The 19,406-nt window shown below is 41.5% G+C and overlaps 1 protein-coding gene across 1 annotated transcript in view; it reads right to left on the bottom strand.

Moving 5' to 3' along the window:
* The window catches only part of tyw1 (tRNA-yW synthesizing protein 1 homolog (S. cerevisiae)), a 74,059-nt gene that overhangs the window by 40,087 nt on the left and 14,566 nt on the right, over positions 1–19,406 (bottom strand). Inside the window, 4 exon segments of the mRNA XM_037775772.1 lie at positions 4,839–4,948; positions 6,572–6,639; positions 6,641–6,690; positions 13,839–13,971. Of these exon segments, the coding sequence (XP_037631700.1) occupies positions 4,839–4,948; positions 6,572–6,639; positions 6,641–6,690; positions 13,839–13,971 (361 nt within the window).

The raw sequence follows: 19,406 nt of genomic DNA, 5'->3' as shown, positions 1-19,406 counted from the left end.
GCAACAGCTGCAAAGACGTCAAACAACAAAATGTCCCTGACAAGAAATCCCACTGAACTCTGTTCGTAACAGCTGAGAGGAGGGTGGGTGTGTGTTAAGTGATTGAAACCTCATTAAATGTATATATATTAAGGTATTAGTGATGTCAAACTCCATTACATTCTCACATAATTCCCTCCTTTGAGGTCATTTGGGGCTCTCTTTCTGGAGTGGATCACACAGATAAAAATGAAGTCTATCAACTAGGACGTGTGGCTCTATTACAAGTTGTGTAATTATGGGTTACTCAATTAGAAGCCCTAGAATTGATTCAAGGGATGACAACTATTATCAAAGACCTTTGGTGTCCTCTGGACGTGACCTGCATTACCTATGGTTCGACATCAAGACTCACAGAAGATGGTTAAGACGTCGTTATCCTTTGTCTCCTTCTTTAATTTGTGTGAGTCAGGAAACACTTCCTGGTGGTATTGCTTGGTGTCTACTCTCAATGCATTCACTTGGTAAAATTAAACAAGGACATGGATGCTTGGATGGAAGTACAGTATGCATGACTGGAGTGAGTCATTTTAAAAAGTGCTGTGTTGTTGTAGCTGAGAGAATCACTGAGCAAAATACTTAATTCATAAGTTGACTTAGCTGCAAAAGAACATCACCAGAGCTACTTCCTGCACATATGCCAATGTACAGACATATATTAGGCTCGTGTGAATTTCATCATATTGCTAAGAGTACACAACTGCCAACCAAAGAGCATATATTGTACATACTGTATTATATCCTAAGTATTGATCAAGTTAAAATATACGATCATATAAACAATCTAATCAAACTAACATTTTATAGTTTAACGTGATCCCCAATCACACAGAGCACATTTTAGCAGCCTTTTTGTAATTGTTTTCAAAGAGAGTGATGCGTTTTGCTCGCTGCTTTTGCGGTGCTGAGCGTTTCATGTTTCTCCACGCTGTGCACCTTGTGTTTTTGCAGGAGTGCCCTTAACGCCTCGAGTTGAAAAAAAAACTTCAACTCAGAGCAGAAAAGTGCCCGACGTCATCGGCGTTTCACCAAGGAGTCTTTCATGTTTTTACGTTACCTGAAGGCCAGCATAGTTCTCCGACATACTTGTGAAATTGCGGTTACGTGAGCCGCAGGGTGCAAAACCATGGTAACGCCAGCCGCCGTCTGACTTCCGTTGCTCCTAAAGTGGTGTTATTATGGTAAGGATGACCTCTGACCGAGGCAAACAGATTTGCACCTGGCGAATAACGTTACCGCAGTCTTGGAAAAGGAGGAGTGAGTGCAGAGGTACTCAGTTGGTTGCAATCTGCAACCACACCGCTAGATGTTGCCATATCCTACACACTGTACCTTTAAGGTAACGTTAGCACTCATTCGGTGGTTGCCTATCAACAAAGTTATCAACAAACGCAAAAAAATTTAAAAGCTATCTGATTAGGTGTCTTCAGTGAAAAAAGGTAGTGCGACCTTGGTCTTTCAAGTTAACAATAAACACACAGGTACATCATTTGACACAACACTCCTTTCTATGCATTCCTTTCCTGCACTCACGCAGCAGGATTCAGTTGTTTATTCCTAGTTTCAGTCATCAAGATCAAACTGAAGGTATGTTTGTCAGGCCCTTCTCCCTGTAAAGACTTTAGTGACACCTGGCGGGGCAATAAATTGCATTTTTGTTTCACATTTAAAGGTTGACAAATAACTTCTGATTATAAACTGTTGCACGACATTTAAAACTGCTATTTGATGAGACCTTTTAGGCAGTAAATCCTCAGGTAGTCGGAGCAGAAACCGACCCGTTTAATCACGCTGTGGGTTTTCAGAGGCATTGTCTGGATAGTTCATTGCTCTAGACACTATAAAGCATATCACTGTCAGTGGTAAGTGGAGTTGAAGGCCGCCTTAATCGGATTTTGTAGTGCAACTGGAAATAAAATTATGGATGATAATGACAATATAGGCTTGTGCTTTGTACTAGTGTGTTTCTAATTAGACTTGCAAAGCTTTGCTTTGTAGAAACATCTGAAAATGTGCTTTTCTTTATTTTCTGGACAAAACGTCATAACTGTAATCCCTTTTGTGACTTCCACTTTAAGTGAACTAAGAAGCAGCTTACTGTCAACATATGCTTATGTGCACTATTGTTCCATTATAATAACATCAGGAAATTACATTTTCCATGATGACATGCATTATAATACATTGTGAATAACTGCTCTGAGAATGATATTAGCTATAAAGCAGCCCTTTGAAGAAGATACGTCTCCAAAGCTTTCAGTATTTGGCATCTATATCGTTTCCTGAGTACAATTGCTTCTCTGTTTTATAATGAGATCAGCAGCGACTTTGAGGTTAGAGAGGCAGCCCTCTGATGGTAAGGTCGCAGGATCAAGCCAGGCCTTAAGAATACTTTGGCTGGAGGTACAGTCATACATGTAGATGTCGATTTTGTACTTCTTAAATTTAAGGGTGTGCATTATAGGTGAAATCTTTAAAGAAGGCCACAGTGCCAGCCAGGGAAGTGTTGGTACTGGCTTCTATATGAGTTACACCAAAAACACGAAAGAAATCAACAAAGGGCTGAACTGGAGAGAAGACAGATTGGCAAACTGAGTTTGGGCTCGACGGGAATGCTCTTTGTGTGTGTGTGTGTGTGCGTGTGTGTATGTGTGTGTGTGTGTGTGTGTGTGTGTGTGTGTGTGTGTGTGTGTGTGTGTGTGTGTGTGTGTGTGTGTGTGTGTGTGTGTGTGTGTGTGTGTGTGTGTGTGTGTGTGCGTGCGTGCGTGCGTGCGTGCGTGTTCTGGCTGTGCTGACAGCGGCCTGCAGGATAAATTAGTTCCGAATCTCAACGGGCTGCACAGCCAGTCATGTCACAAAAACCAAGTGTTAACTTTGCAGCATACCTGTGAAATAATGAACAGGATGTCGTTTGGACTGGGGCAGTGCAAGCGCTTATTGCTGTTCTGCAGCTTTCAAGTGAAATAAGCTCAAAATACAACACTGCTGAGAAGGCGAAATCTATTCTGTGTGAGTGGTGGTTGTTAATTCTGTCTTTTAGTATATCAGTACCACTTTGTGCAGGTCAAAACAAAACAAATACATGAAAACAACAAACACTTAAGTGAAGAACAAACAAACTATGCGGTGCTGAAAGTATTAGTCGATTGACAAACGTTATTCATCAGGCAAAAATCACCAAACATTTGCATGTCACAGCTTCTTAATTGATCAGGTTTTGCTGTTTTTCTGTTCTATATCATTATAAATTGAATGTCTTTTGGACTGTTGGTCAGACAAAAAAAAGCAATGTGAAGAATTCACCTCAGGTTGGTCAGGACATTTAGATTAAATTATTAATTGTTTAATTAAAAAACTCACCAATAGATTCTTCTTAAAGAACTATAACCATTAGCTGCAGTGAAGATGTTTTTTAAAACCTTGAAAAGGTACAGTGTGTAGGATTTGGCGACATCTAGTGGTGTGGTTGCAGATTGCAGCCAACTAAGTACCCCTCCGCTCACTCCTCCCTTTCCAAGACTGTGGTAACGTGAGCCGGCGAGTGCAAAACCGTGGTAACGCCGTTCACCTCGCTTAGAGGCCATTCTTACCGTAATAATACGACTTTAGGATTAACGGAAGTCAGTTTCAAAAGCGTGTTGGAGAGCTACGGTGGCCTTCAGGTAACGTAAAAACGTGAAAAGTTCTCTCTAGAGCCAGTGTTTGGTTTGTCCGTTCTGGGCTACTGTAGAAACATGGCGGACTCCGTGACGAGGACCCGCTCCCTATGTAGATATGAAGGACTCATTCTAAGCTAACGAAAACACAACGATTCTTAGTTTCAGGTGATTATACACTAATAAAAACATAGTTATGAATATTATATTACATCTCTGCTAAAATGTTACACACTGTTCCTTTAAATCCATCTAGAATACAAACATGTTTTTCAATCAGTACATGTTTGCTTTAATAAATGTTTGATAAATGTGTTACCACCATGTTTTGACAACATTTCTCAAAACCTCTCAAAGAAAATCTGCTCAGGGAATACTCACAGGATGATCACTAAATTATGTTTTGACTGAGCTCTACTAGCCGGCCGCAGCCAACGCTGATGGCAGCCAGAAAAAACAAGTCCCAAATGCCAACAGTATTAGTACAAGGAGGACAAATGGAGCCCAAAAATGTAGGTACAGAGCTTCTTCTACATACTGTAATGTCAGATGGGGAAATTAAATTGTGTGTATGAGTTGAAACGCGACTGATGGGGTAGTATATAGCACAAGGTATGACAAAACATCAGACAGGACATCAGCATTTTGATCTTCACTCTGCTTCACTAGACATACTGTAGGGTTGTGGGGTTGCAAGAGGTCATGAGCAGTAAACTGAAGATGCAAAGTGTGCATGACAAAGACAATGTGTTGTCAGGATATGTCATAATAACCAATACTTTGGTACAGAGTCGATGCCAAAATTCTGAAAATGTGACGGTACTCGTTTTACCAGCGTCAGAGCTCGATACTAACAGCATCCCGTCGTCCTGGGGATGATAGAAAATGTGTTTGGGATGCGGAGGAGTGTATGTTGAGGTTCATGGGATTTTTGTTTTACTTTTGTTTTTCATCGCGGTATCGAGAATCATGGAATTTCACTGGTACCGGTATCGACTGTTAAATTCCTGGTATCCTCTCAGTATTGTGTTTATTTCTACAAGAGGGATTAAAATGTATGACGTGCCCTCAACAGTGTATCTGATGGATAAATAAACAGCCAGAACACTCATGTTTGAATGTGTGACCTGCTAAAGGACGAACCTCTGAACTGTCGAATCATGCTCTGGTGCTTCTCCAAGGCGTCCTCCAGGATCTTCTCAGCAGGGTCAATCTTCCAGCGCCACTCTGTGCCCACTGGGTTGGTGTGATGTCTGTTAGAGGGGCACACAGATAAACAGATGAGGAATAACACACTGTAACCTCTCAGTTAGGAATGCTGCTATACAATTTGTTCACTGCCTGCTGCAGCACTAAGTATCAACAGACAGCCAGTATCGCTCCAAGGCATTCATTTAGATGGATTTAGGCCATTAGACTGGGGTCATTTGACACATTTCACTAGATTCATATGAGACCATCAAGACCGATGAGTTTTATTCACAGATCGTGTGTATTCTCAGCCTATAAAAACATATAAAATCAGAGAATGCATCATACTGTTTAAAAAAATTGCACCTCCTTTGGGTGTTAATGACACCTTCTGACTGTCTAAGTGCGATGTCTAGGTGCAACAACAAATCCTGAGGCGTCGCAAATTGCCGACAGTCTGTCGCATGCATATGCACACACTCACACCACACATACTGGCCTCGCGCATCACATTTAATTCCACCTGTTGCTACAAAAGAGGTGGATGGTGAGGGCAGCTGCAGAAATGCATCTGTGCCCTGAAATTGCTTACTTCCTGTCGTCCTACATCGCTGCCTTAAGGGAGGACTGGCGTATCTGTGGTGACAGGGAAGCAGTTCACCGCAGCACATTGTGACAGCGACCTTTCAGTGCTCGACACAGTCGCCTTTACAAATGGAAGCTGAGGGGAGCAAAAGGCCTCAGTCTTCTCACCGATGTCATGATCAATCAGTGTCCTCCTCTAGGCCTCGCAGTTATGCTGGCCATTAGTCTTCTGCACGTAAATCATTAACTTGTTTGCCACAGACGGATCATCGCTCAACGTGTGAGTGATCTTCACTAAGGTAAACAAGTTGGGTAAACAAGACTACTTGTGGTTGATTCCACTATAGTTATAGTAGCTAGCCATTATCTTAGACAACCTGTTAAAGTTTTAGTTAATGTGACAGCAGTTCACTTTAAAGTTATTATTTATTTAAAGTGTAAAGGAATGAGGGTAAGTCTGTGCTCACCCAAACCTCAGACGTAGAGTAATCATTTACAGCAATGGACAATTTAAAAGGACGGTTAGTCTCTGGTTGGCCCCCTCGTAACTTTGATAAATCACAGCTTAAGCAAGACTGTTTAACTTCCGCTGAACAGAAACTACTTTGGTTGTTGACTCTATTGGCGACCTGACGGAGAAGGAGTTGAGAGGGACCAAAAACAGAAAACACACGTTTTTTAACAAGGGATTTAAAAGGGATACTTTGCCAATTTTCAACCAGCTCTGTCTCATCACAGTGTGCGTAGACAAACAGTGTTTGGCTTCTCTCCGAGTTGCCAGCGCCTGGAGCTCGCCGCTCATTTGCAGGCAGACTTTTGCTGGCGTATGGGTGGGGAGCTCTGGGCGCTGGGGGCACAGGGGAAGGCCGGGTATTGTTCGCCTGCACACACTGCGATGACACAAGTTTCCCTTTAACACCTGGGGTCAGTTAAGATATTTGTGTTTGTTCAGTTATGTTTTGTGTTGGTCAGAGGGTGCTTGGCTGAAAAGACATTTCATAGGGTTACATTATATAAATAAATAGTTTGAGAACCACTAAGCCAGAGTCTACCTCTGTGAAACTGGCCTCTGAATTTTGCTTTACTCTTCAGGTACATACCTCCAGCAGAAGACACACTTGTTAGCACAGGCGAGGCTGGGGGTGGTCTCCATGCACCGGTGGGACTCAATGCCGTAGAAGGTGTGCTTGTAACAGCCTCCTCTCCCTCGCAGCATGGACTAACCAACAGAAACAACACCTTTAATGTGATTCATGCAACCAGTTAGTCAAAAAGTCCAACTTTTTATTGAAAAGAGCAATTTCCGTTACCTTGGTCCATCGACAAAGCTTCACTCCTGAGTGACTTCCAATTAGTTTGTACCCTACACAGAAAGAGAAAGAAGAACAAGGCTCTCCATCAGTAAACACCTCTCTGGCCCAGAACCACACAGGCCAAATCCAGCACATAATTAATACATAGAAAGGTGGAGATCACATTTTCTTTGAGCGGTTCATCAACAAAGCCCTGCTAAACATTCACAAAGTCATATTCATTCACAGTCCTCTGAGGTGGCTGAACATCTCCAATAAAGCGACTAGCAGCACCTCAAGGGCACGTCAGCTGTAGGAAGGAGGGGATAGGGTTTCAAATTCTCTTTCAGCACAAAAGGAGGATCAAGTACTTCACTTTCTTCACAAGTCTGCCTCTCTATCCTCTTATATTACCACGGCCTAATACCACTGGCTACGGATGGCCACGCTTGGGTGAGTCCTAGCAGGCTCCTCTGTTTTTTTTTTCTTTCTTTTATACATCCTCCTCTGTGATGTCTGTCAAAGGGAATACCGGTAGATTCATCTGTATCACTTAATCTGCTCAAGAAATGCCAGAACATGATATTAAGTTTGCTTCCAGGGGAATCAGGAAGGGCTCACTTTTAAAGTCCCAACATTTAAAGAGACTTTGTAGTTAAGCCGTGCAGCGGCAGAACAGCCCGACGTGGAATTCAGGTGGGAACTCTTTTATTTTGAAACCTTTTGCGGTTTGCTATTAAATCCTTGTAGCTGAAATTAAAACACAGCAGGAAATGTGTGTCAGGGTGTGTATGAGCTCTCACTGCTTTCACAGATCGCAAGTTTGATGCTAGATGAGTCGAATACAAAATGTTATTCATCAAGGCAGGTATATTTGTAGAAAAGGCTGAATGGTGAAAATACTCATTTTTGATTTACCAGCTGAATGAAACAACCTGCCTTTGATCAAAGATGTTCTTTTGATAAGTAGAAAAATCACTCAAATGCACAAACACAGAAGTCAATTTCTTTTTTGCTCAAACACCGAATGTTTGCTGTGCATTTCCTCTTTGGGGCAAAAACATGCTGACTAGCATCCAATTGTTTTTCCAACTGAAAATACCTTGCACATGTCCTCCTCTAACCTCGCTCCTAGCAACTGCAAGACACATAAAAATATATAATCCCGGGTCAACAAGACTGTGAAAACCGCAGTAGGGAGCTGGACCCGCTGGCAGTTTATTTAACCATTAAGGATCTTAATGTAAGCAACGTTTCCCCTCCTGTGTTTGTTAGGGAAATTGATTTCCGTTGCCTCCGTGTCCTTCGATGTGTCAGGGGAGACGATCGAGCCAAAGTGAGGGGGAGGAGGATGGAGAAAGGTCTTTCTATTTCCCCTCTTCTCTGTTATCTCTGAGAAATGGCATCGGCTGAAAAAGTACAATATCTGCTATGATTAATTGTACTTCGATGTGCAAGGCATCAATATTTGAGACAAGGGGGAAATGACTAACAGCTTCACCAGGAGGCATCATAGCATTAATAATAAAGCCTGAACGTTCTGGAGTTCACGAGCAAATGCACAGGTATTAATCAAATGAAAACGTGTGTGCATGTTCCTGTGCAATGTCTGTTAGGCAAAAAATACTAATTTAAAATATGCAGTTCTAAAATATATATAAAAATATCATCATCATTCTGTCCTATTGGAAATTTGTGTGAAATTGTCATAAGGCCAAAAAACTGTTTTGTGAGGTCACAGTGACCTTTGACCACCAAAATCAAATCAGTTTATTCTTCGTCCATGTGGAAGTTTGTGCAAAATGTAATGAAATTTCCTCCAGACGTTCCTGAGATATCACCCTCATGAGAATGGGATGGACACAAAGTCATAGTGACCTTAATCTCTATAAACAGATTCTGCATATAAATCTGTAGGCAACAGGACAAGATTTTGGCATCAGAAGCGCTCTGGTTTCCGTTTGTAGTCTGAGTAGTTTTGACCAATCACGTTCAGTAGGCTTTGGTTGACTACAGGCAAACGGTGCGGCTATCGTCTGACGATTATTTTGCTTTTTATTGGTTTAAAATTAGCTTGTAAACTGGTTACTTGTGAAACAATCTGGTCGTACACGTCGTCTCTCAACTCCAACTCCAGTGTCGCATCTCAAGTTGCTAATCGGACTGTAAACAATGAGCAGCAGATGGAAGTAGAAGTCTTGGCCCAGATATCCGCTGGCTAAACTGGAACCCAAGAAATATAGCCCCTGACCCCCAGAGGCTTATCCGTCGTCAGACCAATAACCAATGGGTTCCGAGATTGCATTTCATTTTGACCACCAAAATCGAATGAGCTCGTCCTTGAGTCCAAGTGGACATTTGTGCCAAAATTGAAGAAATTCCCTCCTGGCGCTGCTGAGATATTGCGCTCACAAGATTGGGATGGACAGACGGTCAACCCAAAAACGTAATGCCTCTGGCATCGGCTGTCGCCAGAACAGAGGCATAAAAACAAGAATAAACAGATTGTTAATGGATTGAAAGTCTGTTACTCATCTGTTTCTCTGATTAGATTAGTGACCACCTGCTTCTCAACCAACTCTTTAAAGAGGACTTCGCTTTGCCCCTTGCAGGTAGCCTACTGCTACAAAGAGCTGCTGAACAGAAACAAGTCCTTACCCATAAGCTTTCAATCTGTACGGCACAAAATGCAATACAGATTATCTCTCCGGTGGGCCGACTGTGGACTTAGATAACTTGAAATAAAAGACGACATTATCGACTATTCAGCAAACGATTTATACTTTGATGTGTGATACTGTGAGCTGCCTGAGGGAAATAAAATGAGCAGGGAGAGAATGGGTTTCATCACAGAGTTGGAAAATCAGCCTAATTTGTCTGGGGATGTCTGCAGCTTCTGTTTTCAGGATCTCACTGGCACCAGTTTCCAAACAACAAAAAGAAGACAAATTATTTTTTAATATTTCAACCACATTTTTATCTGTGAGAGCAGGCCTGTCACAAAAATGTAATTATCGACTTATCCTACGATTGTCCGTTGTCTTCACATGCGTGTTTGTTTACATAAGAACGTCACCAACACTTTAGCCAACATGATGTCAGAATAAACAGCAGGGTTTTCCCTCCCACTATAAGATATAACATTGCACATTTTTGTTAACAGAGCCCGCGAGTCCGTTATATTTATCGTTTTGGTCGTGTGGTTTTATTACCTCCGCCAAGGCCACAGGCCTAGGAAGGAGGTTATGTTTTCACCGGCGTTGGTTTGTTTGTTTGGACGATAACTCCAAAAGTCCGCGATGGATTTCAATGAAATTAAAGAATCTAAATCTAAATCAAAATCAAAATCTAATGAACAATCCATTCGATTTTGGTGGCGATCCAGATCATGATCCGGCTTCGGGAATTTTTTTTAACAACTCTGCTCAGCCTGTGTATTAACACCACAGGCCACCACAGGGGGGCAGCGACGTACATGAAACCTGCCTTGGCGGAGGTCTGCGCTCTCCGAGTGCACTTCTAGTTTTATTGATGTTTTGTTTATTTAGAATATTTTTTTCACATCTTTTTTAAAAGTTCGTTGCTCTTTGAAAGGGTGTACTTGTATTATTGTGCTATTATATTATTGTTAAATCAGCAGCATAAAATGGTCTTAAAATGATAATAATATTGTTTATCGCAATTATTTCTGGGACAATACATCATCCAACAAAAGTAGTTATCATGACTGGCCCAGGTGACAGTGAATATTCTGATGAGAAATAAAATGTTTAGTGCCCCACTTTCTTGTGAAAGTTTAATAACTTAAATATTACCTCATTTAACACTTAATGATTTTTTGCAGCAGATATGACAGTTCTTATATCACATGATGAGATGCATGTGCCTTAACCCACTATGTTTACTCTTTATAGTCGCAAATACAAATTTAAATCAAACAGATTTTAGGTCCACGTTTGAGCCCCTTCTCCTCCTGAGCCACAGCAACCTATTTTCTTATAAGTGCAGCATCATGTTAAAATTTTCTTGGACATGACTCAGAGTTTCAACAGAAGTGTGACTTTTGCATCCATGTCATGCCAGAAAAAGGAAATACAGCCGTCCAAGATCCAATATCATTAAAACAACGCCAAACCTTTCTTCTTTCATTTCAAATGAAACAAACCGTCTGCGGGGACCGACTGTTTGCCAACATAAACACCATGAAACAGGTCAACATTTGGTCAAATGAAGTGAAGTCTTGCTCACAGAGTCCTATTTATAGACTGTTGTGTAAGCTAACAGTGGGGGTTACTGGCTGAATACGGCTGGCCTGTGTTACACTAGTGAATGGACCAAATAGAGAGGAGAGAGTGAAATGTTTCAGACAGAACTAATGAGTCAACGACAAAGAGACTCTGAGACAAACACCTACACAGAGAACATATGGATTCACGACATGTAGCTTCATTTACCAAAACACAAGGTGCAATATCAGAGATATTGAGCCAATGTTAAGCATTCAGACAGAGCTTCACTTCAGATTTGACTTCAATAAATCCAAGACTTTCACACCGTCAGAATTATTCTTAAAATATTTACACTAATATAATCAATAAATTGTTTTTTTTAAAGCAAAAAAAGTCATTTTGAGGACGTCATCTTGGACTTTGGGAAACACTGATCGTCATTTTTCACCATTTTCTGACATTTTATAGACCAAACAACTAATCAGGTAAGCGAGAAAATAATCAACAATGAAAATAATGGTTAGTTGCAGCCCTATTCTTAATCCTCATCCATTCTTAAAAATGCTGGGTTGAAGGTGATATTGTCTGTGCGTTAGTGTATTCATGTGTGTATGTGTGATCAGAGATATTTCAGGGAGTTAATACCTTTTTCAAATGAAACAATAAAAACATATAGTATTATATTTGACTTGTTTTTCTCAGTTAAGGTGACGGCAGTACATATTTTGAACTACATGGTCTGGATGTTGAATTAGCACATTTACAAGCACTACCATGTTAGTAGTAGAGTTGTTGTTGAGGTTTTGGTGTGGGAGGAGAGAGAAGTGAGACTCTTGGGACTGCACCCTGAGGACAGGAGGAGGCAGAGACGCTAATTGGACTGCAATGCATCATTAAGTGCCATTAGACAACACATTCCCCGGCTCCACACTTCTCCTCACGTTGCACCTCTCTGACCAGCTTTAATTGAGCGATTTCTCTGTCAGGATGTTAGAAGAAAAAAAGGCTCGAATACAAGATGCAATTTCAGCGGCCGATTAACTTTCCAGGTCACATGGTGGAGAGGAGGCCGCGTGGCTCAGGTTCGGTTTGGCGACACGTGAAGGATATCCATTTGTTCACATTCTATGTATCATTCTGTCATATGGATTGTCTATTGTAGCTCATCTTAATATGTCGGTCTAATCTGTACACACGACATCTATTGCATCCGTCCTGGGAGAGGGATCCATCCTCAGTTGCTCTTCATGAGGTTTCTTCCATTCTTTCCCTGTTAAAGTGTTTTTTTGGGGGAGTTTTTCTTTATCTGAAGCAATGACTGTATATAAGAAGTGAACGTAGTCGCCGTGACGTCCCCCATTGGTTTGTGGACTGCTGTTTTGAAGCCTCGAGTTTGGCATTTAGGCCGTCGCCATCTTGGTCTTTTGCAACCAGAAGTGACACGAGAGGGTGGAGCTAAGTACAACCGAACGCTGAATAAGACATTTATAGGCGACTAAAAATGTTCATATTATCTTTCATGAACTGAAAACACACTGTGAAAGGACTACCAAGAGCAACTCCCAGACTGGACAATGCCGGGGTAGCGACCTGTCAATCACAAGGTAGCCACACCCTAAAGCATCCCCTGCTTTATGGTCTATTTGACTCTAAATGGGACCATAATTTACTAAATGAACATCATGCTGTATTGAAGAAGACTTGAAACTACGATTGAGACCATAAACTCATGTTTACAATGTTTACTGAGGTAATAAATCAAGTGAGAAGTAGGCTCATTTTCTCAAAGACTTCTATACAATCAGACTTCTTTTAGCAACCAGAGGAGTCGCCCCCTGCTGACTATTAGAGAGAATGCAACTTTAAGGCACTTCAGCATTGGCTTCACTTCTCAGACCCCGGAGTTGACCACTGATCCGAAATGAGAGTCATAAAAGAGAGGGTCTGTATGCTGTACAGATTGTGAAGCCCCCTGAGGTAAATTTGTGATTCTTGATATTGGGCTATTTAAATAAAATTGACTTTTGACTTGTCAGTCATCATCACGTGTTAAAACATTGTCCATTAATCACACTGGAACAAAGGATGCAATTTCAGGGGCTGATTAACTTTAACATAATCCAACCACAGGTCAATATGTTACTTCTCTCTGTGTCGTGTACCAAAGTAATGAGCATTTAAAGGCCAGTGGATCGCCTTGGTAGCTGAGTGGTTACAGCGCATGCCATGATATAACCACAACGTCCCAAGATCGATTCCGGCTTTGGGCCCTTTGTTGCATATCATACCCCTCTCTTTCTCTCTCTCCCCCACTTACACACTGTCCTCTGTCAAATAAAGTAAACAGGATACTTGATGAAATACACAAAACACCTTTACATACCTGAGGTAGTTTGAGTTTGAGAAGGGACAACTCTTTCAGTGAATACTTAAATATCTAAAGTGACTTCTCTCCTGGCAATTTGTGTATGTTTGTTAGATTTACTGTTGAAATTTAAAAGTAAAGATGACATGACTCATAACTCATGTTTCGAAGTGAATTACAACTTTGCTGCCCTTGTGGAAAGAGAAAGGTTAAGGATATGCTGACAAGCAGCTGGTCTCTAATGTGATTTTTGATTACAAACAGTGCAGCTAGATAATATGAATACATTATCCACAGCCACCAGTGACACCAGCAGATGTTCTTTTGGAAACGGCTACACAGTTTTACGCCGCCAACTGAAGCAGCATCAGCTATAGAGCTGAGCATATTGATGATCATGTTTCTAATTTGTTGTTTTTCGTGTTAGCTCTCTAATCTATGACTTTTATTTTAACTGAATCCAAATCTCCATTTTCCTCACCTTGTTTTGTCAGTGCTTGTCTAAGAGCAGGGGTGATCATCTCTCTTCTTTCCCCTTCATCCTCAATCTTCTTCACTCCGTTCAACTTGGATAGCTTCACCATCTGGCCGTCTTCTCGGCCGTCCTCTTTGCTCTGCGGAAGACACAAAACTCAGAGTCACTTATTGTTTATGGCAGCTATGAAAGGCTTTGTTGCTGTTTGTCACAACTATAAAATCATAAACTATGATGTTGTAAATTTTATATTGAGGGGGAAAAAAAAGAATTCAGCTGTTCTTGTAGAAAAAAATGTAATAACTTGTCTCAGTCAACAAAGTCATAGACCAACCAGATGGCAGTAATTTACTTCACCAGGACACTTGGGGACCATCGTAAAAACATCATTTTTCAAGTGCATGAAACAAGAACAGAACAAATAGACACTTTAATGTTTGCAGGCTTGAAACTGAGATTACACCAATTCACTTACTTGACTGACATGAATTGATAACTAGATCTAATTTTTCCAACTTTGTGAAGCATGAGAAATATATTTAGGGGTCACCTGTGCATCAGTGTTCCCTCACCCGTAGCAACGAATGAACACACAATACTTTAAACTAGGGCTGCAACAAACGATCATTTTATTTGTCCATTAATTTGTTGATTATTTTCTCGATTAATTGATTAGTTGTTTGGTCTATAAAAAGTCAGAAAATGGTGAAAAAATGCCGATCAGTGTTTCACGAAGCCCAAGATGACATCCTCAAATGTCTTGTTTTGTCCACAACTCAAAGATATTCAATTTACCGTCATAGAAGGGTAAAGAAACCAGATAATATTCACATTTAAGAAGCTGGTATTAGAGAATTTTGCCCTTTTTTTCTTTAAAAAAATGACTCAAACCAATTAATCAATTATGAAAATAGTTGCCGGTTAATTTAATAGTTGACAACTAATCGACTGATTTACTTTAGACGTTACAAATATGTCATTCCACACGGCAGCAGTGCTTTCTGCCAACACTAAGCTATGAGAGTTATTAAAGAGTAAAACAAGTGTCTATTTGAGAACACTGTGTGAGGACATTGTTCTGCAACCTGCCCATTAATCACACCTGTCACTGCAATGCACCTGAAGTCCTGAAATGCTGATACCGATTAAACTGCTGCAGGATGCCAGATCAAAGTTCTGAAATGTTATCAACAGCAACAGAAAGGGTCAGCGGAATAAAGAGAGTTCAACCGCAGGAGCAAGCTTCCAGAAAAGCCAGTTTGAACATGTCGCTGCTGCTTGCCACATGATTTGATGCGTACCACTTTAAGGAACCAAGTTAAAAGCAAGAAACTCCAAAGAACTCCTCCAAAGTGTTTGATGTTGGACAGGACTGAAGATCCAAGGCTTGTGATTCTGCAGTCCCTATATGACTTTGTGTGCCGCATAACCACTGCATGACGTGATCATCTTTGAATAAAGGGACATCATCCTGTCCGGACAGTACAGGGTCGTCTTGGTTTAAGGCCCTTCAGGGGTCCAGTAACAAAAGGTCTAAGACTTCATACTACAACAGGCTGTTTCGATGCTAAAGCTGCTGCAGCCTATTCGTTTGAAAGATAAACAACTTCCTTCAGGCCAGGATTACATTATTGCAGTGTGTGCAGCATTTGTATGCAAATCTAAATATCTCAGAGATATGCTGTTTACAGATTCAACAGAAGATTGATTAAGTCGTGCTACAAAAGTTGCCCAGTGCATGGGAACAGGTATCATATTTTCGAAAGGCTTGATGGATGAGGTGCCTTTGAGATTAACAATGTTAAATGACAGCTCCACCCGATTACTGTGCTGCTGCCACTGCTTCGGCTTGGCTATCGGGACCTATATGTCTAAAATAGGCTGATACTCTTTCAGTAAACATTGGCGATTGTTCGTATGTGTGTATTCCTGAAGAAGTGAGACTTAAGGTCACTGGTGCAGCTGTGCAGCTCGCTGTAGGGCACTAACCCTGGTTCACTGGCTGCACAGCTTCAAAGGCTGCAGACATGTGCCACGGAGTTATAAGAATACTCCCAAGCCGACACGCACACGGACACCATGGACAACATGGACAACATGGACAACATGGAAAACAAGATGTCTCATCACCTCTGGGACATTTTTCACTATTTTCTTACATTTCAAAGACCAAATGATGAATAGATTAATCAAGAAAATAGATTGATTGATAATGAAAAGAATCATTAGTTGCAGCTTTAATCTGCATGAACTTATGTAGCTGTGACATACTACTAGTCCATTTTATCAAAATATCTGATCTGAAAGACATACAATTAATAACCGACACTTCACCTGCCTTTGGCAAACCTCAAACTGTGTGAAAGGAGAGTGGACATCACCAGTAGTGTGAAAAAAGTAAATACACAGCAGCCCGTGTATTGAGCATCTGAACATGACCTCCGGTGTTCAGGAGGATGTGGCTCAAATAGTTCTGTAAGTTCGCCAGATTTCTAAACTGGGGTGAAAATTCTGCAGCCTGCAATTTAAACCCCAAGATGGGATTCATCACCCTCAGCCAGCAGAAGTGTCCACCTTCACTTCCTCTACATCGGTGACATGCAGGATTCTGACAGCATACGCAACATGTAGCCAACAGTGCAACAATCTGTCCCCGTGGTGTTTGCGTGCGGCCCTAGCGATTCATCTGGCTCCGGTCTCTGGTTCCCACTGCTCGGCTTTCACCCTCGCTTGAGAGCTCACAGACATCCAGTCATGGCCGGGCCTGTCTGGACTAACAGAACTGGGACATCTCACAGCACCGTGTTGTGCTCTGGAACCATGACACACGACATGGGGCTGATGCAGACGGACAGCGCAGCGATAACACACAGAGCGAGCAGGTGATCATGGGACGAACGTAAAGATACATGTGGGGAGCACAAAAGAGGGGGATCGGGTAACTAAAATACAAATAAAACCTCAAACACCAAGATCTAAATAAGGAAAAGTCATGTGCTATCTAAGTTATCCATGCCTCAGTGATGCCTCAGGGGGCGTTCACATGCCGCATTTTTTGCGCCCTCAAATCCATTGTTGTCAATGTAGACTCACGGCACGCAAGCGTTCCCTATTTTTCAGCTTACGACGACTGCGCCCCAGGATAAAAAATTGTTAATCTTTTGGAACACAGCGCCGCATGTCCTGTGACGAGGAACAACCAATCAAAGCCAACAGATATCTTTTCTTTCTTCCAGAAATATCAGACTACAGTAAATATATAGAGGAGAAGTTAATCATTTCATTGCAGGACTACCCAGAGCTTTATGATCTGTCCCACGGATTATTTTATCTGCGTCACCCTGTCCAACCAAGAACGTCACAACATCCGGTTGAAAGGTCAGCCATATTGACACAGAGGAATCGAGCAGTTTTGTTTAGTCAGTGAGGCTTTTACTGCTAAATGACCGCAACTTCATCGTCATTACAGCGAGCAGGTTTTGGTTGCTTAGTAACGGCAGGCACGATAGTAGCGTAACATCCCAAGCACTTTGGATAAAAGGATGAAAGCTGCACAGCTCGTGTTTGTGAACATGTGAACGGCCCCCTATAAGGAGTAGTGTGAAGGATTTAGTTGCATCTAGCGGTAAGGTTGCAGATTGCAACCAACTGAATACCCCTCCATTCACTCCTCCCTTTCCAAACATGTAGAAGAAGGTGGCCTTCAGGTGCATTTGCGCCTCCAAATGCAAACTGCCACGTCAACGTAAAAGCACAAAAAGCTCTCTCTAGAGCCAGCGTTTGGTTTGTCCGTTCTGGGCTACTCTAGAAACAAAGCGGCCGGCTCCGTGAGATCCCCCTAAATGCTACACACTGTTCCTTTAATTGACACATATTTGGCATACAAAAGAAGGGCTGCGCCAATCCAGTTTTTAACAGACTCCAATCATTTTAAACTATGTCAACATTGTGTCTAATGTGGTAACTGAGCTGAAAACATCCAAACCCAGCCCAGGAAACTGTGTGGCCGCTCGGGTTAATGATCCGTTCCACACTAATTTCTATCTGGTAACAGTCCCACGGCATGAAATGGACCAACAGAAACCTCCTAGGACCAAGTTCAGATGCCAAAGCAATGAACATTTGTGCAAAATCAATTAGACAAAACAATTGAAATGAAGCTTGATGGCGCTTGGCAGAAAACAAGTGGCCCTACAGCCAAAGACTGATATAGAATAAGGTTGGGCATCATGAACTCTGAGCTCTGGCAGCCAATCACAGCGTGCCTGGTAATCTATCATTGGGTACACTTGGAGAAAAACAGTTGTGAGAAATATGTATCATCATCAAGTTCAGCAGTGATCCAGTCATCCTCATTTGTGCCTGGCTACAAGCACCACTGACATCAATACAGACAAATCCATCTGTGCCATATTTCGCTCTAACAGCCTTCTGCTTTTTATGGACTGGCCTCAACAAACAGGCTAAAAAAACATTTAGTGTTGGATGAGGTAACTTACTTATCCAAGTGACAGATGACTGAGGAAAGCAGACAGCTATAGACACTTTATTCCAGTAATTGTGAGATAAAACTCAACTAGAGGCAGATGTTTGAGTGTAATGGGTTAGAGAGCATGAAACGCCACAGCCAATGAAACTCATTAGTGAGTGAAAACAGACGTAATCTCTGGATGGCCCAGTTCAAAAACAGACTGACTGATCAATACTGTGTATGATTAAATCTTTTTGTGTTCGCATGTCGACTCCAAGTTGCTCTTGGATCATTTTATAGATCAATCGTTAGTTGCATCTCTAATTCCCTCCAGGTGTTCCTGAGATATTGCGTTTACAAGAATGGGACGGACAGATGGACATACCCGAAACACGACGACTCCGGGCACAGCTGTTGCCGGTATGGAGACATAATAAAAAAATTAAGTTTAGTTTAGTTTTTCAAGTGTAAGAAATGTGTATCCTCAGTCAGTCTGGGATATCAAACCCTAAAAAACATTCTTCTACTGAATAATTTACTAACATTTCAAGAATGAATGCTACCCACTCCCTTGGACGCCTTTTTGGACTGAATTTTAAGAGTATATGTTTTACAATCTGTTCAGTGGAGATCCATAAAAAGATCAAGATTTACTGGACTAAGAAACACATCCTCGAGATATGATACAAATTAGTGCCAGTGGATGGAAATGTGAAGTTTGCTGCAAGCTCATGTTTTGTGCAGTCTGTGAGTAACGTGAGTAAAATATGATCAAACAACCTGGAAAATACTGAATTTGGAAACTGATCAGTCTCCATTTTATCAAAATATCCTAAAAAATAGCAATGTAGTAGAGCTGCAATGATTAATCCATTAGCTGTCAACTATTAAATTAATCAGCAACTATTTTAATAATCAATTATTCGGTTTGAGTATTTCTTTTATGAAAAAAAAAAGTCAAATTTCTCTGATTCCAGCTTCTTAAAGGGACTATTTGGAACTTTGTACGCGCATAAATGTAGCGGGTCGTCACACATGCGCGCTCGCATATGCGCGTTCGCGTGTAGCCGCTGTACCCTCCTCCTCTGCCTGCTCGCCTTCAC

This window comes from Sebastes umbrosus, chromosome 7 (genome assembly GCF_015220745.1).
Source record: "Sebastes umbrosus isolate fSebUmb1 chromosome 7, fSebUmb1.pri, whole genome shotgun sequence".
NCBI lineage: Eukaryota > Metazoa > Chordata > Actinopteri > Perciformes > Sebastidae > Sebastes > Sebastes umbrosus.
The sequence above is the reverse complement of the archived record's forward strand: the minus strand, read 5'-3'. Positions and strand labels throughout refer to the sequence as shown.